At 38.2% G+C, this 22,996-nt stretch overlaps 2 protein-coding genes across 4 annotated transcripts in view; one reads left to right on the forward strand and one right to left on the reverse strand.

Annotated features, from left to right (window-relative positions):
- LOC102216744 (collagen alpha-1(XIV) chain) overlaps positions 1–8,592 on the forward strand; it is a 122,086-nt gene extending 113,494 nt beyond the window's left edge. For all 3 annotated transcript variants that reach the window (XM_023331258.1, XM_023331259.1, XM_023331260.1), the window contains 5 exons: positions 1,078–1,144; positions 1,252–1,443; positions 4,846–4,923; positions 5,895–6,050; positions 8,467–8,592. In XM_023331258.1, coding sequence (XP_023187026.1) covers positions 1,078–1,144; positions 1,252–1,443; positions 4,846–4,923; positions 5,895–6,050; positions 8,467–8,495 — 522 coding nt within the window. In that variant the 3' untranslated portion in view covers positions 8,496–8,592. The remainder of the gene's footprint in view (positions 1–1,077; positions 1,145–1,251; positions 1,444–4,845; positions 4,924–5,894; positions 6,051–8,466) is intronic.
- Positions 8,593–11,472: 2,880 nt separating this feature from the next.
- mrpl13 (mitochondrial ribosomal protein L13) lies at positions 11,473–22,892 on the reverse strand. Its single transcript, XM_023329622.1, has 7 exons — positions 22,785–22,892; positions 21,394–21,517; positions 20,308–20,401; positions 19,247–19,307; positions 17,099–17,185; positions 15,365–15,486; positions 11,473–12,040 (listed from the first exon to the last, which is right to left on the reverse strand). The coding sequence occupies exons 1-7, from the start codon at positions 22,809–22,811 to the stop codon at positions 12,016–12,018; spliced, it is 540 nt and encodes a 179-aa protein (XP_023185390.1). The 5' UTR covers positions 22,812–22,892; the 3' UTR covers positions 11,473–12,015.
- Between the last annotated feature and the right edge of the window lie 104 nt (positions 22,893–22,996).

A 22,996-nucleotide genomic window follows, 5' to 3' on the forward strand; every position in this document is an offset into this window, starting at 1 on the left:
TCGCCGGCTTGAATCAAACCTCAATGTTGGGGACGTTTGTACCTCGACGCAACTAATTTTAGCTTCAAGAACCAAGATGAAAGGCGTTTAAAAAGAAAATGAGAAGATTTTTTCCTCAGAACTGCGTTTCTGTGAGTTGGCCCAGTTCTCCTCAAAGATGGTGGTAATCTGATCAGGATGTTTTTTACACTTTTGGTCAGCCCTTCAGCTGACCTTTATCTGTCTTCTAGTCACAAATAGGAGCAGCTGATCTTATTTAAATCCCTCTAATGGAGTTTTAAAAAGTGATCAAACATTGCATTCCTCGTAAAAGAAAATAGAAACCTAAAATCACTCATGTTGTTAGATTATTTTGCATCTCATAAAAGATAACATTTGTTAATGGATTTCCCACAGAATGATTCACTAAACAAAATGGTATTTTTGTCTTTTTTTCTGTTCCTTAATATGCAAATATAGAATTAACATTCCAGATACCTCAAGATTTAAGTTCGGCTTATTAAAGATACAGCTCTGAATTAAAATTAAGAGACTATTTAAAATGATCAGTTTCTCTGATTTTACTTTTTATAGATATATGTTTGAGTAAAATGAACATTGTTCTTTTATTCTGTGAACTGTCAACAAGTCTCTGAAATGCCAAGCAAAAAAATTTTTTTTATTTGCAGAAAATGAGAAATGGTCAAAATAACAAAAGATGCAGTGCTTTCAGACCTCAAATAATGCAAAGAAAACGAGTTCATTTTCATTTAGAAACAACAATACTAATGTTTTAACTCAGGAAGAGTTCAGAAGGTTTTCAATGGGGTTCAGTGCAGTGGGCTCTTCATTTTTTCCAGAACTTTATCTAGATTTTCAACATGGAAATGAGAAGTGCTATTTAAATATATCATTTTTGTGAAATATAAATGTAAAAGAATCAGCTTGGAATGAAGGTTGGCAGTGCTAATTAAACACCATTTAGATCTCACCCACCCATTAATCAACCTCTGGTCTGACGGTTAATGTCCCCATGGCTGCTCAGATGGAAAAGTGCCATTTGTCTGCAGTGTGTAGAGCTGTCTGTTTGTTCTTCAGGGTGATGTGCAGTCCCAAGCAGCAGTGAGAGCAATTGCACGGCAAGTCTGTGAACAGATTATCCAAAGTGAGTACTTGTTGAATTTATTTTTGTTTTATTTTATTTTTTTTGTAATAAACTTTCCATAAATTTGTGGTTTTAAAAATTTTCCTTACCGTTTCTGCTTCTTCTAGGTCATTTCTCTCGCTATAATTCCATCTTGAACCAGATCCCTCAACAGTTTTCAGGATCGGTCCGAACTGTGACGGGGCCGCCGGGCGAGCCGGGCAGGAGAGGCCCTCCTGGGCCCCAGGGAGAACAAGGCGCCCCTGGCAGACCCGGTTTCCCCGGTACTAATGGTCAGAGCGGACAACCGGGTGAAAGAGGTGAGATAAATAGATGCTTTCATGGAAAAAAATAAAAATAAAATACTACTGCTTTCCCCTGATGGACTTGAACTGAATTATTCAAATCATATTTTGCCTAGTTTTGTGTTTATGTAAAATGAATATTTAAAGTTTTTAAAAAATCTAATCTTAAAATAGCAATTTGTGCTTAGAAATAACTTGGGAAACCTCTACATTTATTTTTACTTAAATGGCTGATAATATATCCAGACGTAAGACAGATGAATAAGATGAGAATAATGTTACTCATCATTTTGAAGGAGGTTTGCCCTTTTTACTCCTCACACATTTAACCACTCGAAAGTGAACAAAACAAGATCAATACTTAGAGGAATTTGAAACCACCCACTGACATATTTGGAAAATCAACCAGAACTGGAAAACCTTGAAAACAATTATTTATCAGTATGTTGGCCCTGCATAAGGACTGATGGACGAGGTGTAAACCACAGTTCATACCATGGGAACAACAGAAATCATTAGCAATCAGGACTTTGACAATTGAAGCGACTTTTAGTATCTCTGCTATGAAATATGCTGCTTAGTTCAATTTTTACTTGTGTCCCCTGCCTGCTGACATCAAAAGAACAACAATAAATCAATACCTCTCATTCTAAATGTTCCCCATGCCTGATTTTACTTAATTTAATAGTTTGTATATCAGTCATTTTCACCCATTAAACCTCATGTACAGTATTGGATAAAGGTCATGATGAATATGTTGTTGTATTGTTCTAATGGCTAAATTACTGTTAAAGCCTTTTGATCTGCTGTTCTCAGACATTTCTTCTTACTTCCTTCTTCTCACTTGATAACATAACTAATCACTTCTATCTTTTTATTTGGCGATGTGTTCTGTGCTGATATGTGATGGCATTATTCATTGCTACATTCTCAGTTGCCTTGTTATTGGTTTGTTATCTTTTATTTTTAAGATCTAACTCCAAAAAATCACTAAATACTCATTTAATGTTCATATAACAAGGGTATATTTAAGTGCTAGTTTGTAGCACTCAAATTAAAATGTCAGAATCAACAGTATGGTTTCTACTACTGCCATCAAAACTTCAACTAAGTGCTTTACATGGATGAAGAACAAATACAAACCATGGATATGCTGGGAGACATTCAGCAGACCTTTCTGCTCACACTGCTTCTTTGTCTGGGAGTCATTCTGCTTGTTTGCTGTATTTTGTGGTTTGCTCCCTCAAATCACATTAAAGACAGTAACTTCAGTATCCATGATGTCATTCCTTTACTATACTAGGTCCTTAGAGGACAGACGGCGTTTATGAGTCTCTGTCCTAATCACTGAGACATGTAACCCATGCTAAAAGAAAAACAAAGAAACATTTGAATGCAGCCTAGATGCACATAAAGAGCTGGAACAATTAAAAACTGCTGAATGTCTGTCCAGCTATGACTCGTCCTCATCAGGGGTGGAGTCCTTTGGCTCTTTCCAGTAAAACGTCAAAGCTGTTGCCACTGGTCCTCCACGCACATAAAAACCACATTACAGTTTAAAGGCTTAACCTGTAACTGCACTCAGACAAAATCCTGCAACATAAGAAACTCGTTTATTTTTATGCATCAGTTAAAAAAAGTTAATGCACAGACTTTCAAAACTGAGAAGGGCTTTTTATCCGAGGCTATGACATTCATTTTCTCCATTAGAACAGTCATAAAAGAAATGGGACAAAAAAATCTGCAGATCATATTTTAATGTGATTCTATAATATTTGCAAAAGGACACATTAAATCACTCAAACAGGCTGCTTTTCAGGACAGCAAACTGCCTGGAGACGCGATTTATTCAGCTCATTTTCACAAAAAACAAACATGATACTGATTTTGAAATAAAAAGCGTTTTAGTCACTGGTTCAATATGTAGCCACATTAAAGTCTGTTAGCAAGGAGTCTTTGATTCCTGTCTGTGAAATCTAATAGTGAAAAAAAAACATGACATGTGACGGTTATATTCATTTCTATTTCAGGAGTTATATTCATTCTTTTTCCCAAAATAAAAAAAATATGTACATAAAAAATAATGAGAATGAAAATGAACCAAGCCAGCAGAGAACAAAAGCTAACGGGAACACTATATCTCACTTTAACACGTGACAAGAATCAGTCAGGACAACAGTACTGATGGCTTGACGTCTCCAGCTAGATTGTAAATTCATAAGGCAAAGATGGAGATGTTGCTTTGTCCAGGGAGGAGGAGGAAGTCAGGAGACATGTTGTCCTTGACGACCAAATCTACCAGCACTCTAGCCAAGAAATTCAAAGATGTTTTCGCAAACCATGTCCTTTTCCATGTGGTGAATGATCATTTGTGACAAAAACTGACATTTTTTGTCATCCATGTTGATGCTATTTCTGCTCCAATTCTGACCAGCATTTTTTACATTGACATGTACAACAAACCCATTTCTGGGAAAAGATTGTTACCAGAATAGTTTACATCAGTGAGGCAAACAGTGTGAAACAGAAGAAGTGAATGGAAGCAGATGAAAATCTCACTTTCCTACACATGTTCAGTTCATGTTTCTCTCATGAGTGTTTTAAATACACTACAGTAATTGTGAACACTTTCGCTCATGCTCCTTGAAATGCTTTAGTCCATGTGGAGTTAGTTTTTCCTCACAAAAACATGTGGCTTAAGCCTAAGAAAAAAGTCATTTCAAGCTAATGTTACATATTTTGTTGTTGGATGATTCACTGAGCAGAGTGAAAAACTGAGTTAGTCCAGCAGCTGATTACTGTAGGTAAACTCATGTAGGAGTATTTAAAGAGTGGGTGATCCATGGACAAGACATTTTATACTGACACAAGTCATTGTGAATTAAAAAGCAATGTTATCCACAAACACATCGATCCTGACTTTTGTTGCAACTAGGCCTCTGTCAGTATTTTGTCCTCATCGCTCGGCTTATTGTGTTCGTACCTTGAAGAGATCGTTCTTTTTGCTTCATAATCCTCGGGTAAAAAGTGGTTTGAAAGTGTAATCTTACTGAGTATCTGAGGAGAAAGGGTTTATATTTTATTCTTTTCTCATGTTGACAGTAAGTAGTCACTCATCCATTCAACATATTCCTGTTAAAAACATTTTTTTCTCAAAACCTTTTTCTCTTTACCACAGTAGGCAGCTATGCTCTGCAGTTTCAGGCGACCTGTCGCCATCCAGAGCCTTTCCTGTTTCCGAGAGGCGTGACTGTGAAGGCTCTTTTTGTGTCAGAAAAGTGATTTGAAAAAATTGTATTCCTTCTTTAGGCTCTTATTTATATTTGCGGTGTAAGATAAAATTCAGAAGCTAGAGCTCTACTTATACTACAACAAATTTTCTCAGGTTTTTTAAAATCTCAAACTCTGTGTTTCCAGGTTTGCCAGGTGAAAAGGGAGAGAGGGGGAGTCCAGGCGTTGGGAGTCAGGGACCTCGAGGACCACCCGGTGCACCCGGTAAGACACAACACAGTCCTATTCATGATTATAGATTATTGAGAGCCCTCTGTTTTTGCTTTTCCAAAAACAACCAACATATGACATTGTAAACTTATTCTGTCCATGGGGATAATTTCTTATGTCCAGACAAAATGTTTGTGCATTGGTCTTATTGTGTAGCTTTTAAACAAAACCAGAATGCCGCCGATATTAAAACAAGAACTGAAGTTAGTCACAGTCGTAATGCTTTTAGGATTCACTCTCTACTGATTCTCAAAGAGAGGAAGGCGAGCAGACATTTCAGTCCATGAATGTGATGCTCTGTATTGATTTTACTGCGTGCGGTGTGGAATTTGAGGTTTGTGTTATAAAAATATGTCAGTGCTGGTATTTTCAGCCATACCGTGATCGATACTTACAAGAAGACAAACTTTAACTGAAACTTTTCCACGGTTACATTACTGGAGAGGCAAAACATATTCGAACATATATCAAGCCTCAGTGTTTTTAGAGGAAGGTTTATTCTCTGTGCTTTTCTTAAATAACTGTGGGATAATAATTTTTGCACTTGGCGAAAGAAACTACCTTTAAAATATTGATATCCGATTCCCGCAGACTGCTGAGCAGTCCTAGCGGAGCAGTTTGTCCTGTGAAATCATCAAACAGAGGCCTGGGGCTAGATTTCAGCTCGGAGCTGCGTCGTTCCTGTTCCTGCCCTCAGGACATTCGCTATCATACTCTGTTACCCGGATAACGACAAGCAGCCATTTGTAGCTCGCTAATTCTTTATATCATGTTGTTAAATCCGCAGAGGCTGAAGCTTTTTCGTAATAGTGACAGGGTGTACCTTTGGTGCGCTGTTTGTTGCTTTTTTTTTTTGGTACATTTTCTCACCAGGTGTCTCGCTGCTGCAGTCTTTGTACCAAAATGTCAAACCACTTTCCATGCACGACCTACCACCACGTCTTTAAATATTTCTCCATCTTCAGGCCTGCCAGGCGAAGGTCGGGCAGGCAGCCAGGGCCCACCTGGTCAGCCCGGAAGCCCGGGTACGGCTGGCAGGCCTGGAAATCCAGGAGCTACGGGACCAACTGGACCACCAGGATACTGTGACCAGAACTCGTGTCTGGGATACAATGTTGGAGGTAAATATTATCCATTCATCCCTGAACTACCTTTTGGATTTCTTTTTCAAACTGGAAACAAAATAGGACAATTACATTATAACTGGTGGCCTGTTAGGTCTTCAGGCATTTTTATAGACAGACTATGGTTTGAACCCTGTGGATGACTATCAAATGGGGATGAGGGTGTGGGGGGCCGCCCAGCTGGAGGCATCACATGGGAGTGTGCCTAAGAAGCAGAATAACGTCATGACAGGGATGCATGGATGTGGTTTTTGTGGGAAGACAATAGAAACCGGATGGTTCTCTGTTCCTTTTTTTTTTTAAATTCCCACCTCAGAAATGTGAGAGAAACATGGATTTAATAATATTAAGGTTTGGATCCAATTCTGCAGATGTGTAAACACACACATACTGACAGAGTACAAGGCAGAATATGATCTGGCAGCTGAAGCCGAAATAACATTTTGACTGGAACATTCTGTTTTTATTATGTCTTTATCTTTTTTTCATAAAACACGAACTATGCAGACATTTTAAAATATTTAGCGGTGTTTCTTTAAACTGGAATGCATCCTTATTTGTACCGTCGTCGTCTCTGAGCGGTGTTACTCATATCTACTGAGAATATCTACTGCTCTTGTTATTCCAAAACATTGTTGCCAGTCTGGCCTTAATGTGTCTTTCCATTTAATAAAATGTTAGAAAAGGCAGCGACAGTCTGCCCTCAGATAGTTACTGCTCTTGTAAAGTTCTCAGAGTTGGATATGCATCCGACTTTTATTGTTGGAAGTTTATTCATTCATGCCCACACAGACAGATTAAGGACTTAACAGGTCAACGCTATTTGTCTGTGTTGAAATCTAATAAAATATGCTCGTACACAGACCCGGGCCCATACACGGAGGCATGCACAGCGTCTCTGAATATTCATACGGATGATGATCTTGCAGCCCTCTGAAAAGTGCACAGCTACAAGCCGTTGCAGCTACGATGTTGTATATCATCTGCGAAAAGTAGCGAATGGATGAGACATCATTTTATCCATCAAAGCAGATTTATTTAAATAGATTCAACTCTCCATTGTTTTTCCCCCCATTTTGAGTTTAAGAGTCTCATCTGCTGCTTTGAACAATTCAAGGTTTAAAGTTTAAACCAAGCCTCCCTGCTCAACCACTTCAAAGGCAGAGTTCAGTTTAGAAAGTTTTCATTTTGCTTAACATTTTTCATTTTAAGTGAATGTTTTCCTCCCTGCCAACCAATTACACTGCATACAGTTTTTTTTTCTTTTTCAGTTCGTATTTTAAAAGCCAAATCCAGTTTTTGAGACATTTAACTGGTACATATTATTGTTATTTACTTTATTGATATTGTACCAATTAAAAAAAATAACCAGTAATTGCTCGTAAGTAAAGATTTGATTTGGAAACAATGAAACATGTGGATTAGAGGGAAAAACAATGGGTTAGAGTAACAGAGAAAGAATAAAATAAAGAAATATAAATGAATTGTGAAATAAATGGATTTAATTGTATTCACAACATTAAAATTGCTTTAATTATAGATCTTAAGTTTAGACCAAAGATAAAATATGTTGTCTGTATACATGTGGCTTTATAAATATATTAAATAGGACATTTCACAGACTTTTGTCTTGAAATAAACCTTCTTCCAGCCTCATTAACATTCCACCACTGCATATTAAGCATAGTGGTGGAGCTATTAGGATCTGGGGTTGTTTAGCTTGTCTTGTAACCAATCATAATTCTACCTCAGATACCTCAGTTCAGCATAACGTCCAACCAGACAGGTAAAACAAGAGAACACAGTGCTGCCAACCTCACTATAACCTGTTTGGAGAGGATATAAAGCAAGATTAAACACAATCTTCTACTATTATTGTACCCAATATTTAGATTTCAGCGCTAGCTGTGCTCTGGATGCATAAAAAACATCTGAGGATGCTGCTTGATAGACCGTCCCTTTGAACATTTTACACTCCAGCAGACAATTTTTTTAGATTCAAGTTACACTTGAATGTTGACTCAAGAAAGAACTGCTGACAGGTTCTTTCAAACTTTATGCTTGGGTGTACAAAACTAACAAATTTCTTCTGAATTTACAACTTGTGTCCCTCATTTCATTTTCTGCGTCAGACATTTTTATTTAAGCTTTCTACTAAGCAGAAAGAAAAATAGGGTCTTGACATAGTCTTGTTCTTGTATTGCTCAATGAATTTCTGAAGGTTTGTTTCCTTTCTGTAAAAGAAATGGTCTGGGATTTGTTTGTTCACTTCCTAAATCTTAACCCAGCAGTTTTGAAATGGTTTGTCTGGAAGTCTTTGGTGTCTTTGGGTTTTCCTTCTACATGTGAGGTAAACTTCTCCTGTCTTTCTCTCCTCCTCCCTTCCCCTGCTCTCCCTTGTTCTGATTTGAAGTTCAACAGGATTACAGGAATGATTACTGAGGAGAAATCTCCAGCCATCTCTGCTCATTCTCCTCCTCACGTGCTCACCTCCCTCTTTGCCTTGTTCAGAAACATCCAGTCGTTCATTCCCCAAGATGCCAAACAGTAAACACAAAGCCTGATATACTAAATCAGGGGTCTGCAATCTGTGGCTCTTTAAAACCTGACTAAGAGAGTTGAGAACCAACTATTTTTTTAAATGCAGAACAAATGCAGATTTAGGTTGTTGTTGTTTTTTTGTTTGTCTGTTTGTTTTGCATGGAATAAATTCTGCATTAAATTTCCACAACAGAAGCCTTTCTGTTTCTGTAAGTATCAGCGATATATTTTTCTCATCCTGGTGTTGGAAACAAAGTAGTTTTTGTTTACTTTTTTTTTTCCCATCCATCCATTTTCTAATACCCTTGTCCCTAGTGGGGTCAGGAGGGGAGCTGGTGCCTGGTTATCTCCAGCTAACATTCCAGGCGAGAGGCGGGATTCACCCTGGACAGGTCGCCAGTCTGTCGCAGTAAATAATTTTTTACATATACGCAAAGAAAATGATGCATTTTCTTTCCATAGAAGAAAATATCCTCGTTTTGTCATTTTGTCCTGTTTTTTGTTTTAAACCCTGAAAGCAGAAATAAAATTGTGGTTCTTTTCAAATTTCTTACAGTAGATATTTTTAAAAAATGAAGATGTCTTTTTTGCAAAATGTTATGTAACAGTTATGACTCTAAAAGAGTTTTATTTAGCTGGACTGCAGGCAAAACATCTCTTTGGTTTGTAAAGGTTGCAGACCCCTGATCTAAATCAATCTTCAAACATACACTTAATTTACAGAGAAAATCATTGTGTACCAAGGCTAGCTTTAGTACACAATCTAACTGAATTTCTGATTGGAAACTGTTCTGCATTATTCGGGTTAAATTAAAAAATTGTCAGCCGTAATAGAAGCTCAATGTAAAAGGTCTCATAAATCAACAACAACAAAAAAAAAACCTTCCTCAATGCTGCCACCAACAATTGCACTGCCATTTATCAACAATTACTCATCTTCCTCCGCGTTTGCCTGCTTCGGGCTCAAATCTCATTACAGCTAATCACTTCTTTCAAAGCCCGATCAATCAGCTAAACAGTGATGAATAGCGCTTTTTTCTGATTGTCTGCTTTCATTGCCGTACAACCTGGCTTACCTGTGCAAATCAAATTCTGAGATGTGCTGAAAATCTATCTTTTACCCCTAGAGTAATTGCACCATTTTCATAACTGGAAAAAATTAGGACAACTAAGCTTTATTTAGCCACTCTGAACTTCAATTAACGCAACTTCTGACACTGCATGTCCACCTGCATGCCTCACGTTCCTGCTGAGCTTCTGTTAGAAGTACTTTATCTTGCTTTGGCAACACTACATCTTGATTTTCATTAGTTGTGGCATCTAGCTTTAGTTTCCTTTAGCCTCACTTCAGTCGTGACCTTAAATATCCCCTCCATAACCACTCCAGTCTCACCCCTGCCCCACGGCGGCAGCCGCCGCTTCCAGCCCTACAATCCTCCCCACGGACAGCCGTACAACCCTGCTGCAGTGGCGTACAACCACCACCAAGGAGGAGGCGAGGAAGAGCAAGATGTCTACTATCGTGGTTACCACTCCCAGTTTAACTACGGGCACCATGGGTACCACCCAGGAAACTCTGAGGATGTGGAGCTAAGGTCACCGGGCGTAGTCAGGAGGTTTTCACAAAGCGTGGTCACGGAGGAGAATTGAAGAGGAAGAGCGGACTCACCTTAAGTGCTTGAGCCCCAAAAAGACACTACACCACACACACACACACACACATCCTGGACATGTGCACTCATCTGAAACTGCGGTGAGAACCTAACACCCTGCAGTGGGTTTCCTCCTAGGCTTAAAAAAACAAAACAAAAAAAAAACAATGTAAATATCTCTGTGATATCTGTATGATATATGTGTAAAAGGGATGTCCGAAAAGTGCCTGATCTGTGTCCGCTTCGTCCAGTGATAATGCAAACCTTGAACCTGTCGTTTCACACCTTGCAGCTCTGCGAAGCTGCATGTGTCCCGTCTGAGCGCGAGACTGGACATCAGGTTTCTGTAGCCTGAGGATTTCCTTTTTTCAAACCACTGAGAAAACAAAAGTGTCATCATTTGTACAGACTGCTTTTTCTAATGCAACATGATACCCCTGCACCAATTCTCTATTTGTCTGTCAAACTTACCTCTGCGTGCAGTATTGTTGTTTTCTACTTTGCGCTTCTACTTTAGTTTCTGAACTGAGTTTGCAGAACCAGGTTTTATTTAAAAATTGAAGGCTGTTGCATTTTGTCCTGCGATACTTCATTCTCTTATCTCAAAATGAACAAAGTTTTCATATAAAAAACGAAGCTGTTGTGTCTTTTGTTGCATCTTCTATTTTTTTAAGGCCAATTCAAGCCCACTCTTTCTGGAGCAAGGAGCAGAAGTTTTACGGAAGTGTCAAACTCATTTTCATTTTGGTTCACATTGAGATCATGAATGTCCTAAAAGGCAGACAACTGGTGTGTATTGATAAAACAACCCACTAACAAACTGTTAAAATGTTAACTTTAAAAAAAAAAAAAGTATTCAATAAATACTTAAGATTAAATAATATTGAACATCTTTTCACAGATGTAATTTGGCAATATACTGAAAAAAACCTGCTTCGATTTGATAAAATATTTGAGCACACGATTATCTTGAAGGTTCTATTCATGTGACAAAAAAGAAAAAAGTTATGCCATTTGATCCTTGAGTTTGACACGTGTGCACTGAAGGTTGTGGCTGTTATGTGAAAAAGCTTAAGAGGGACACTTCACGTCTGACTACTACAACCCTCTTTTACTCTCTATTTCTCTGCACCACAACCATAAGTCTCAGGAAAAAAAATGTCCCTGGAGGCATGTTCAATAAAAAGATTTTACAGCATTTATATAAAAAAAACTTTTTCATAAGAGATGGTTCATTAGACAGTTTATTAGCCTGGTTTACAGTTCACTTAAACAGGTCTCGACTGCTGATCTCAGCACTGTAACAATTATTTTTCAGTGTGAAAAGCAAAAACAACCAGCTCTAACAGATGTCACGTTTCAAGGCCAGGTCCGACTGCTTCATGGCGACACACTCGTAGGGGCAACCAGCAGAATGGGATTTTCTCTGATCGGAGCCGAAAGCTGAACTCTCAAGCTGTTCCGGGATAATTCGGCTCTGCTGTGGTTCCGTCGCGGCTGATGCCGCTCACGGAGAGCTTTTGTGCGAAGCCATAGAAAAACAGAGCGGAGGGGTCCGGGGTTGTTACTGCTGGCACTGAGGTTTGCGGCTTAGTGCTTGGGAGTCCGGGCAAACTTTGTCGGCAGTTTTTGGAAAAGGAAGAAAGCTCTTATGTAAATTTACAGAATGGAGTGAAGTCAGATTTTTATGAAAACAACAAAATGTTTAAAGCCTGCTGCTTTCTGTGTTTAATATTAAAAATATCCAGTTGCTCTGGGGAGCTTTGATTTCATTTCATCTTGTAATCTTCAGGTCTGCAGAGAGAGGGAGAAAAAAAAAAGAAAAAACAGCAAGAGAACATATTAGTATTGGGAGCGACTTCGAGGAAATACACAGACAGAAAGTGACAGATGAAAAAACTGGGCAGATCTTATCGGTTTTGTTTTTTTTCCTTCCAGCCTTTCAAAATGAGTTCAGAGCCAGCATCACGTTCTCGTGTTTTCTCCCTTTAATTTCAGCTGACAGATCTAATCGCAGGATGCTGTATGGGTTTCGTTACAAAGTGAGAAAAATGTAATAGTTCTGCTATCACATACAGCAGTACGTTTGTCCTGGGTCTGGCTGCTTACTTGTGTGGAATGTGTGCATTTGTTTCACAGAGGGCGTGGTTCCTCCAATCATCTCACACTTTTGCTCCAGGAGTTTTCAGAAAGAATATTAACTATGTGTTTAATTCGGGGTAATGATTGAATCGCCCTCGGTGACCCAAAGCCTACAGCCCCTGACGCGCGCACACATGTATCTGATGAGTAGAATGAGTCAGGCGGAGCGTGAATATTTACTAGGCTGAGGCGTCTTTTAAATAAACCAGGATTGGTTTGTCCTTGACGGCTGCACATCGGCTGGCGTGGATGACGACACTCGACCAATAACCAATGAGAGAGGGCCTTTCACTTGGAACACGCACTCTGACAAGCAAGGAAATCCGCATTGTATACATGTATGTATTATGATGCAAACTGGATGGAAACATGGAATGTTTGCTTAATTTAGACGTTTCAGCTCGAAGTTTAGAGTCAAACGCAGCTTGTTGTGTTTGACTTGGCTTTAAAGAAAAACATTAACATAAATTTATGCCTTTGAAAAACTTTTGAAATAAATTGCTTTCCTTTTGCCATTTTACAACTACAAACTTCAGTTTGTTAGAGGAACACAAAATGAGGTGTAAGGAAATAGATTTTAGCATCCGTCATTGAAAACTAAAGCGTATTTGAATCTCTGCAGCACAAGGGGTGTGAATACATCTATGTATTCATATTCTTTAATAATAAAAACGCATTTCTTATAACAAACCTAAATTGCAGTTTTGCATTGATTTTTAATTAGCTGTAAATTAAACTTTGTTTGTTCTTAAATTATGCATTTGGTACAGAAGAAAAGAGAACAGCAGTTTTGACTCTTGCTCCACATGAGAAGTGTTTTTACCAGGACTATAAAACAAGACCTGTGTGGTTAGCAAGCTGTACGGTCCAAATGAAAACAGGAATGCCACAGGGAAGCAGCGCAGTACTTTATGTCGCTGTTGATATCTGAATAATTGATTTGAACCTGCGGTGAGCCCCCTGAAGATAGCACAATTTGTCTCCACTTTACCGGAAAATCAGAGACAGTCGTCTGAAAAACACAAATAAATCCAGGGAAGAAAGAATATCACATTATGCTGGGGCTTGGAGAGGCAGGCAATAAAGAGCAACATTATTACGATTTTCTTTCACTAATGTCATGACATTCACAAAACAAAGGTTTTGTGAATGTCTGGTATATAGGGCAACTTCAGTGTTTATTCGAAGCTCAATGCACTTATTCCAGATCCACAACAGAAAAAGTTAGGAGACTCTCCTGTGTGTGAAACACTATGGAGAATCCAGACTTTTAATTTAATATGTGGATGCCTGGCAACCGTGCATTGACCCCGACCTGGACGATGGACAAACTAATGGATTATCAGATTAATGAATGTAAAGGCTACATGTTGAACGGAGCGCGACCGCTAACTCGTTAGAATGAAGGTGCTGCGGATGGGAAGGAGGGAGGGGGGAGTTCAGCGGGATATTACGATGCCAGCAAACTGCAGGTCACAGTGTCAGTCTAATCTCCAACCTGAAAATACTTGAGCCAGAAAAGCCATGAATATGATTATGTTGAGCAACAGATGTTCTCTCTCTCTCTCCCACACACACACACAGTAAACCCATCCAGTTGGGACAGAGAGGAGAAGAGCCAACTTTCCCGTGTGTGTTTGTGACATTTGATCATTTCTGCTTCCAGGCTGAAGGGAAAACTCCCTTTTTTTCAGCGTGCTGCTGTTGTGCATTCGTTTCCATTCATAATAAATCAGCTTAGAAAACCATAAAGGGCACTTACACCAACTTACATAAGAACCAAAAGCTTATTTCTGCACAACAGAGCACAACACACTTCTTATTATGAATCAACTGGCCGCCTGGCCAAGCGTCCGTCACTGTTTGCTGTGCATATCCTGTCACATGTGACAGCTCAGCTGGCTGACAATCATTCACTCTTCAACTCACATATGTTTGTGGTTAAAATCCAAAAACAGCATCTTTAAGTTATTCTGCTGGAAGGGAGCAGAGTCCAAGTCAATGCGGCTACAAGACAGTGGCTGGCATGCTTCCTGACATGAATCTGTTTAGGCATCCGTTGCTTAGGAGGAAAAAAACAACACACAGCTGTGTGTGTGTGTGTGTGTGTGTGTGTGTGTGTGTGTGTGTGTGTGTGTGTGTGTGTGTGTGTGTGTGTGTGTGTGTGTGTGTGTGTGTGTGTGTGTGTGTGTGTGTGTGAGGGAACACCTGGACTCTTCATTGGTGGGCAGTTCAGAGTAGAAACACTGAGAAAGTCTCAGTCTCCCATTTGTACCCTTGTGCATAAAGATTTTCAGGGCCTTCAAGAAGTATTCGTACCCATTTTGTATCAAATTGTTGCGCGTTACTCTTTTTAGCAATTGGCAGTTTCGTTTTTACAGCATTTATATAAAAAACATTTACAATTTTTGTAACTTGTGCCATCCACCACGAGACTGAAATTTTGCTATATTTTAATCACTGCTTTATTTTTAGTTAATTCACTCAAATATGAATAGTTAATGTAGCAACTAAAAAAAATCATGAATGACAAGGAGCAGAAAGAAGGATAAACTTATATCTGCTCTCTAGTCACAAAGAGAAAATTAGCTATTCAACTCAGAAAACTATTACAGACACAACAAGACTTCAACTTATTCAATGTCATATCGCCTCATTATGATTTTTGCTTTTCTTTTAAATGCTTTTAAACACAAAATAGTATTGTTTTTAAACAATAATTAACTAATTATGACAATTTATTAAGGGAAAAATTACAATGTTCTGAAGAGATCTGAAATAGGATCACATTTTGTCATAACTGCAGTGTATCTTATTGGGATTTAATGTGTCACACCAAAATGAAGTTGTGCATAATTGAAGTGCCTTTCATCACCAATGCTCACATTATTTTGAGGAAGCAACATAGACAAAGCTGTGATTGTTGGAGGAAACTCAGTTTTAAGCACAAATAAATGCCTGCTGGCGGCTACATACGGGATCCACAGCCTGGGGAAGGCGTCGATCTCCTCCTGGGTGTACTCGCTGAGCTTCCTGGGAATTTCTCTGGGCTGAGGAAGCTCCTCTGTCAGATTGGCTCGAATGTCATCTGGCAACTCCTACGCAGGAGAGGGACAAAGTTTTAGGCCACGAAACTCGGAGAGAAGAAAACGTCGAGACAGGAGTGAAAATAAAAATCGACCACAGAAGCACATCAGATATTCTGCACAAGACATCAGGGTCCATTAGTCTCTAGAGCTAACCATCTTATTGTTATTCACTACAGATGGGTATGCCTACAGGTTCATTTAAGGGAGCAGGCAAGAGTTCAGACTAAAATACAAAAGCAGTGATCAAACACTTCAAACTTCCAAGAAGTACTGAAGAAGAAAAAAACACTCTGCTGAATGTCAGATTCCACTGCAGACGGTGACCAACTAACTTTGGCTGCTAACTTCTCACATTTCTTCCCAAATATCACATTATGAGCAGAAACATTATCAGATGCACATCGTTCCGCTGCATTCTTACACACCCAAGTTTTCTAATTTAATTACTTGCTGTCACATGTGCCTTTGCCTTTCCGATACATACAAACATTACACTGCAAAAAACAAAATCTTTCCACGTATTTTTTTTTGCCTAGTTTTGTGCAAATATCTTAGGATACTTGAAATGAGACAAAACTAAGTTACAGTGAACTTTTCAGCGAGATATAGGAGATTCTTTGAAGTCAATAATTCCTTAATACTGATGGAAAAGTAGTAGTTTCACTGAGATTCACTTATAACACAATATTTTATATTACGTATGTCAGTGGAACTAAAACTTTTTTCAACAATATTAAGCAAATACTGAAACAAGCTACTATTACTTACATAAAAGGTACTTGAAACTTAGTTTAGTCTTATTCCAAGAAAAAACTTACTTGGTAATATTTTATTTTTTTGCAGTGTATTTGACAAATATATATGTATATGCATATATATATACATATATATGAAAGCCACTTAGTGTGGAAAAAATAAAACGATGAATGGATAAAGAGAAACTGCGAAACAGTAGAGAATAAGTTTGGAAATACAAATATTTTTCCATAAACCTATTTTCTTCTTCCAGTCTTATCCAAACTTTGAACCAGATTCCAGACACTGAAGCATGTGGATGTGTTAAAGCTGGAAACTCGCTTGCTGTTCGACAAAACCCCCAGAGGGATGTAATTAGTCTCTTTAGCTCCATCCCAGCTTAGCTCAGCAGAGCACAGCTAATTTTCTGCTCACTTCTGATTCTGATCAGGCTGCAAAGAGAATTACACACTTTTTTTCTTTGCTGAGCATCTTAGAGCAAAAACAAAGCTATAAGAGTTGTAGAAAGACTTGGGGCAGGTGATCCATTTGGTTCATCTCGAGTTTAAGTGGATACCTGAGACAAAGGAGTAACGCGTTTATGGAAGGAAGAAAACTGTTTGTAAAATATGTATCACAAGCAGTGACTGAAATCAAAACTAGAGGCAACAATTATGCTTTAAATTAAACGTTGGCTGCAACAAACGTAAAACAGCAGCATTAATAGAAGAGTTTCTTTAGTTAGTGTTGTATTTTAATAAATGTTCTGTGTCTGTAGTTTCCATGCAAAAAAAAAACTTCTTGCAAAAGTTTTGAAATCTGTGAACAAGCTCTTGCAGTCCGAAAACCCATTATTACAACTCAGACGTGAGGTGAAGGGACTTACATCCTCGGGAAAGATGTGCAATCGTTGCATCATGGTGCGCCGGTGCAAATTTCGAGGCAGCATGCCATAAACTGCTAACCTCACTATCTGCAGGAAACAAGGAAGAAATGCACACGATGACATACAAGCAATTCAGTAATAATCATAATAATAATAATAACAAAAAGGCAACTCTACACATGCCTGCGTTTTTCTTACATCTGCCTCTTAAATGTAACCATATTTTACAATGTGAGGATTGGACACGGTCTCCTGGACTGAGATTCTGGAGAGAGACATTGGGCAGACGCTGTGCTGACAAACTGTTCTGCCGTCCATTTCCCCGTCTCCCGCTTCGCTGCAAACTTCACTTCAACTAAATCACCAGCAGGCCTCCCGTCTGAAACCTGCATCAGCAGCAGAGCCGGCAGTCAACTCAATGCCTCCTCGGAGACCGTTGACGACAGACCGGAGACCGGAACAGGTCGTTCACCTGATCCCAATGCCTCCCACTGGACCGCAGCCATTTTTATAGGATTCTTATTTGCTTACACTAGCTGCACGTGGAGAAGCAAACAGCGAATCTCAGCGGACGCTGCTGTTTCAGCCAAGTCTTAAATGACTCTTATAAAGGCCTGTTATTGTTTAGCATCAGATGAGGACAAGGAGCAACATTTAGATAAATGACTCGCGAAGGAGCATCGGAAAGTGTCAGATTGTTGTCAAATAACAGAATTTTACTAGATTTATAAAGAAATTAAAAAGTACAAAATTCACAAATTACTTTTATTTAAAAACAGAAAAATAATTAGTCTTACTGCTGCTAATACATTGAGTTTTGTCCAAGTAGAGTCTGCAATCTTAATGAGCGTGATACGTGAAATTCTTTAAAAACACGGGAAATTATTTGTCTTTAGCCAAAGATGTAATAGAGATATTGTTGAACATTGCAATCAACAGTGATTAACTCATTCATCATTCATTCATCATTTTCATCATTCCTTTCGTTACTGTTGTCATGACAACTCATTCGCTACATCAGGTGTGAAAATAAAACTCAAAGAACAATCAGCTGGTCAAACATAGTAAATGCTTTGTACTGAAAATATTAAAGCTAACCCCACCAAATATTGTACTGGAGCAGGTTGTTAGGAAGTTGCACATATGGAAATTGTGACGATAGCTGTAGGTTTCTTTTTTCTTGCTTCCTTAATAAACACCTTCATTTAAAAAGTGAATTCTATGTTAACGTATGTTATCTTTGATTAATATTTAAATTGGTTTGATTTTGATGCTCTGAACCACTGATGTGTGACAAACAGGAAATCAGAAAGTGGGCGAGCACTTTTGATTTCCTGTGTTGCTCAGCTGTAGTGGACAGAAACACAATTAAATAACACACACACACATGTGTGTGTTATTTATATCTTTGCTGTTGTGGCCTTAAATTTCCACGTCAATTCTGCCTCTTAGAAAGCAAATCTTTCATTATACAAACAAAAGAAACTGAACAGTCTCTAAATATGTCAGTAGCAACAGTGAGATTTCGAACATGCACTTTTTTTTTTTTGCACAAACCTTGAGATTAAATGACTTTTTAAAACAGAACGTGAGAAATTAAAAGCCCTATTAAGGAATTAGTTTCAGGAATAGATCATTTCACGTTATGGTTCATGTGTTTAATAAAAGAGAGGAAGAAGGTCCATCTGATGTGCTTAATACACAGGTATAAAATTGCCAGTGTAACATCACAAGTAGCCTGACATTTCGTTTCACACAACACACAGCATAATCCTGAAATCATGAATATGCAAAAGAATCTGAAACTTCACTATTAGCCTAAAACTGACAGAGGAATTCAAAAAAATATCAAAGACCACCATCATAAATCCACTGCCATCTAATCCCACTTCCCTGTACCGCTCATTAATATGCACGAGCAGTGCATCTGAAAAAAGGGATAAGTGTCAGATCAGGAAATGCCACCTCGACTCGGGATCTGTCACGTGTTGACATTGTGCTAATCTCTGTGTGCGAGGCTTAAATCTGAAATGCAGAATACGAAAAAGAAGGTGGTGCAAGGTATCCTGTGCTGACATTTCTGGTCGCTTAAAATTCAGTCTGCATTGCAGAAACGGTAGGAAGCAGAGAGTTGGCGGCGCAGCTTACAGCTTTTGGGTCCTTTAGGTGAAGCTGAGCAGCTGTGACTTGTTTGAATCCACCAGGAAACCTTTAAGAAGGCGACAAAGCCATGTCAGTTTTAATACATGCAGTTCTGAAAGCTTGAGCATGTAGCTCGAGAAAGTATTCAACACATTTTGTCTCATTACAACCAAAAACTTCAATGAACTTCATGAAATATACTTTTTTCTTCTTCTTTTTTTTTTTACACATAAAGCTCTAGAAACAGTTTCAACTCTCACTTTATGTTGCAGTTTGTGGCTATAACAGGATTTGAAACAGGGGTGTAAATACTTTTTAAAAGGCACCCTACATCTGCTTTCAGTTTTTATGGTTCTTTCAGAACTTGTTTCCCATCTTGGGAAAGATAAAGGTCACACATAAGGGCAAACAGCATCCTACAAGTTGATTCATTGATTATCCCCTACTAGTCTTTTGCTGTGCAGAAAATTGTGAAGCTGAAAAGGTAATGGGAGTCGTTTCTCAAACTGACTGATTCAAAACATTCAATCTGCTTAAATAAACATGAACCGGGGTCTAACAGGGACAACGGAGCATTAGAGAGTGAAAAAATAAAACAAGACGCATCCAACTAGCAATTCAGTCTGAGCAGTGCTGCTTACATTAATAAGAGCAGAAATATTTTTTTACAGGAGGTGTCTAGTGTATTTTTAATCATTTTAAGCAGGTAAGGAGTAGTCAAGTTCTTAACTGAGACATTAACTGTGTACTTTTTCGCACTGCCAAAATGCAATTAAATTACGCAGAAACTGTAAACATTGTTGTTAGTGCAGTATCTGAAACAACTCCAAGTAAATGAGATGTTTGAAGGTTTTCTATGATAATTTCTCTCTCATGGAAACACTGAATATAAAAACAAAACTGATGTCTTCATCACATGCATGCCAGTTTGTTTGCAGGAACCAAGTGCTAGTAAGAACATAACAAAATGGCAATGTAAAACGTCTGAAATGAGGATTACGGGATAAAAGACAAACAGGAAACAAAAGCACAGGCAGATGGGAATAATCAGTAAAAAGATTCCTTACCCTGTGTGTGATGAGTAGACTTTCTGCTCCCATTTGTTCCCGGAGAAAGCAATGTGTTTGGTGTTCAGTACCACTACGTGATCACCACAGTCACCTACGAACAGATGAGAGTTTTATGTTGGTCTCTTTGTTCCTGCTGCTGGCTGTTTAATGAGTTCCAGTTTAATGAAATAAAGACACTTTGTGGCAGATTCCCATTTTGGCCTACATACCAAACAATGACTGAATAAAACTAAAGAAAGTCACTGATTTTTGTCATATTCCACTCGGGTATTTTGTTCATAAGCTTGTACTAAAACTGATGACTTGTTTCCAGGCACTTCTGTCAGATGTGGATACTTAGAAGAAGAGAAACAATGAAGCTGTTAGCACACAAGCTGTGCAGTTTTACCCCATGTTTATGCTTTAAAATGCTCATTGTCATTAATCATACAAATCTCATTATGTATTTGCAGTTCCTATGAGCAGTGCCTTCATCTAAACATACTCTGTGACCAGAGCGAAGACAACACCGGCAAATGGAAATCAAGCCGCCAGTCGAAGCCATTTCATTTGCTGATTCAGGCTGCACTAAAAATATCCTGCTAAAATTATTTTCAATCACTGTGACACGTTTTGAACTTTTTTTAAAACCAGCAGAATATTTAAACTGACAAAATTGCAGAGACTTTACTATAAAATATATCACCATTATTAATGCCTCTCCTCATTGTTAAAATACATTTGAACCTTTTTTACTAAGCTGACAGTGTTAGCCATCTCTCCAGATTACAATATAGATTTTTTAAAAAGCATCTGTTCAAAATATTGTTAGATATATTTTAAGAAACAAAAGCCAACAAAGATTAATCAAACTTTTAATTTTGCCCAAACAGAACATTTTTATAGTAATAAAAAACAAAAAAGCAAAGATATATTTTTAAAATTAGTCCATTGCTGCCATCTTGTGGCTATTGCGTACTGCAGTACATGTAAGGGTGGATTGTTGGTATTTCAAAGAGAAAACAGTAGTTTGTGAGGGTTATATAAGCTTTACATCTAAAGCTGTGGTATACATGAGAATCCCTTGATGCAGACAGAACTCACTGAGAGCATGGTAGATGGGCTTGTGCTTCCCCTGTAGCCTGACTGAGCACATGGTTGCGATCTTGCCGGGAGGCTGCATCCTGGCGTCAATGAGGAACCAGGATCGGGCAAACGTAGCCCATTGCTGTGGAGGAGCAAGAGGAAAAGTAAGGACAGAATAATGGGACAAAGCTGTAGAAATCACTCTTATGATGGTAAATGGCCTGCACTTTACAGTGCTTCATCTTGTCCAGAGGACTCCAAAGCGCTTACACTAAATTCAGTCATTAATGCACACATTCACACTCTAATGATGGGGAGCCACTTAATAGCCACAAATGCCTTGGAGTACTCTGACAGAAGCAATTAAGACTATTTAAGACAAAAAAAATAGATGACAAAAAAGGATAAAGTTGGTTGATTTCATTTCTGCAATAAGTAATATAAGAAAAAGACATGAGATGGTGTTTTTAAAGCCTACATGGGCTACCTGCTAAATTGGGGGTTGAATTTGAGATTCTTTCAGTTATCTTCCGGAGGTTTTGGTTCATCTTATTTGTCTGAAAATGAAGTGAGACCTTAATTTTACCATTACAGTCCGTGCTTCTGCAATGCACTGGTTCACAATGCTCCAATTTCCAAAGATAAACTGACTTTTTTTGTGTGTGTAAAATTTAATTAGACATGATTTAGTGTAATTACTATTAGTACACTTTTAAATAATAAAAAATTAAAATCATACCTGAATAAATGTTCTTTACAGTTTTATGCACCGTTAAATTTGGCTATATTATTTTTTTACAACTTGATTCAGTTTACCTATTTTGGTTTTTGCCCTCTTAATTTTTGTTTTGTATGAATCCTTGTTGTTTCTTAAATTACTTTCAAAACGGTTTAAAATCTATTTTTTTCTATGCATCTATTTGCTTGTTTCAGTGTTTCCATGTAGAGCGTAAAGATGACAGTGCACTGTTATATGGTTTTGATGCAAGATATTTATGCTATTGAAAAATGTTTCGCCTGTCTTTGATTTAGTAAGTCTATTAAAACGCCTTAAATAGTGAACATCTTTTAAAACACACTTAACTCAGTTACGAATAACATTTTCTAGAATATCTCAACAAATGGCTCCATAATACACCCGATATGTATTAAATTATGTGAATTATGCGGAATTATGTGAAAACACAGAACAGACTAGTCACCATTATTGCACTGATCTTAACATTCAAAATGTGTGTAGCAGCGAAAGCCGTGATATCAGCTGAGGGCAGAGCTTGTTTGCTAGCTTCTTTGCTAGCACTCTGGCTAGCGACGTTCAGCTATTCCTCCTTACGTCGTACGAACATGACGTTGAAATATTCAGTTTAAATCATACGAAGACTACAATGATTATATTTATGGCGAATTACCTGAGCAGATCTGGAAAAACTGGACATCTTACACGAAGCTATGCAAACATTCTCACAACATTTGACCCCCCAACGTGTGACACGGTGCGTCAATTAATTTCTCACTGATGAAACACTTTTCGCATACTCATTAGTTCCTGTAGCATCGATACTTCAACTTTTTATTTTTATTATCAGGCACATTAAATCATACTTTTACTCATATAACCTTA

This window comes from Xiphophorus maculatus, chromosome 3 (assembly GCF_002775205.1).
Source record: "Xiphophorus maculatus strain JP 163 A chromosome 3, X_maculatus-5.0-male, whole genome shotgun sequence".
NCBI lineage: Eukaryota > Metazoa > Chordata > Actinopteri > Cyprinodontiformes > Poeciliidae > Xiphophorus > Xiphophorus maculatus.

Excerpts from the sequence above, each read along its gene's own strand:
- mrpl13 (XM_023329622.1), bottom strand. The coding sequence starts at position 22,811 with ATGTCCAGTTTTTCCAGATCTGCTCAG. Across the intron at positions 21,518-22,784 it reads GTTTTTCCAGATCTGCTCAG|CAATGGGCTACGTTTGCCCG; the intron begins GTAATTCGCCAT and ends GCTCCTCCACAG. Across the intron at positions 17,186-19,246 it reads ACCTAAAGGACCCAAAAGCT|ATAGTGAGGTTAGCAGTTTA; the intron begins GTAAGCTGCGCC and ends TGTTTCCTGCAG.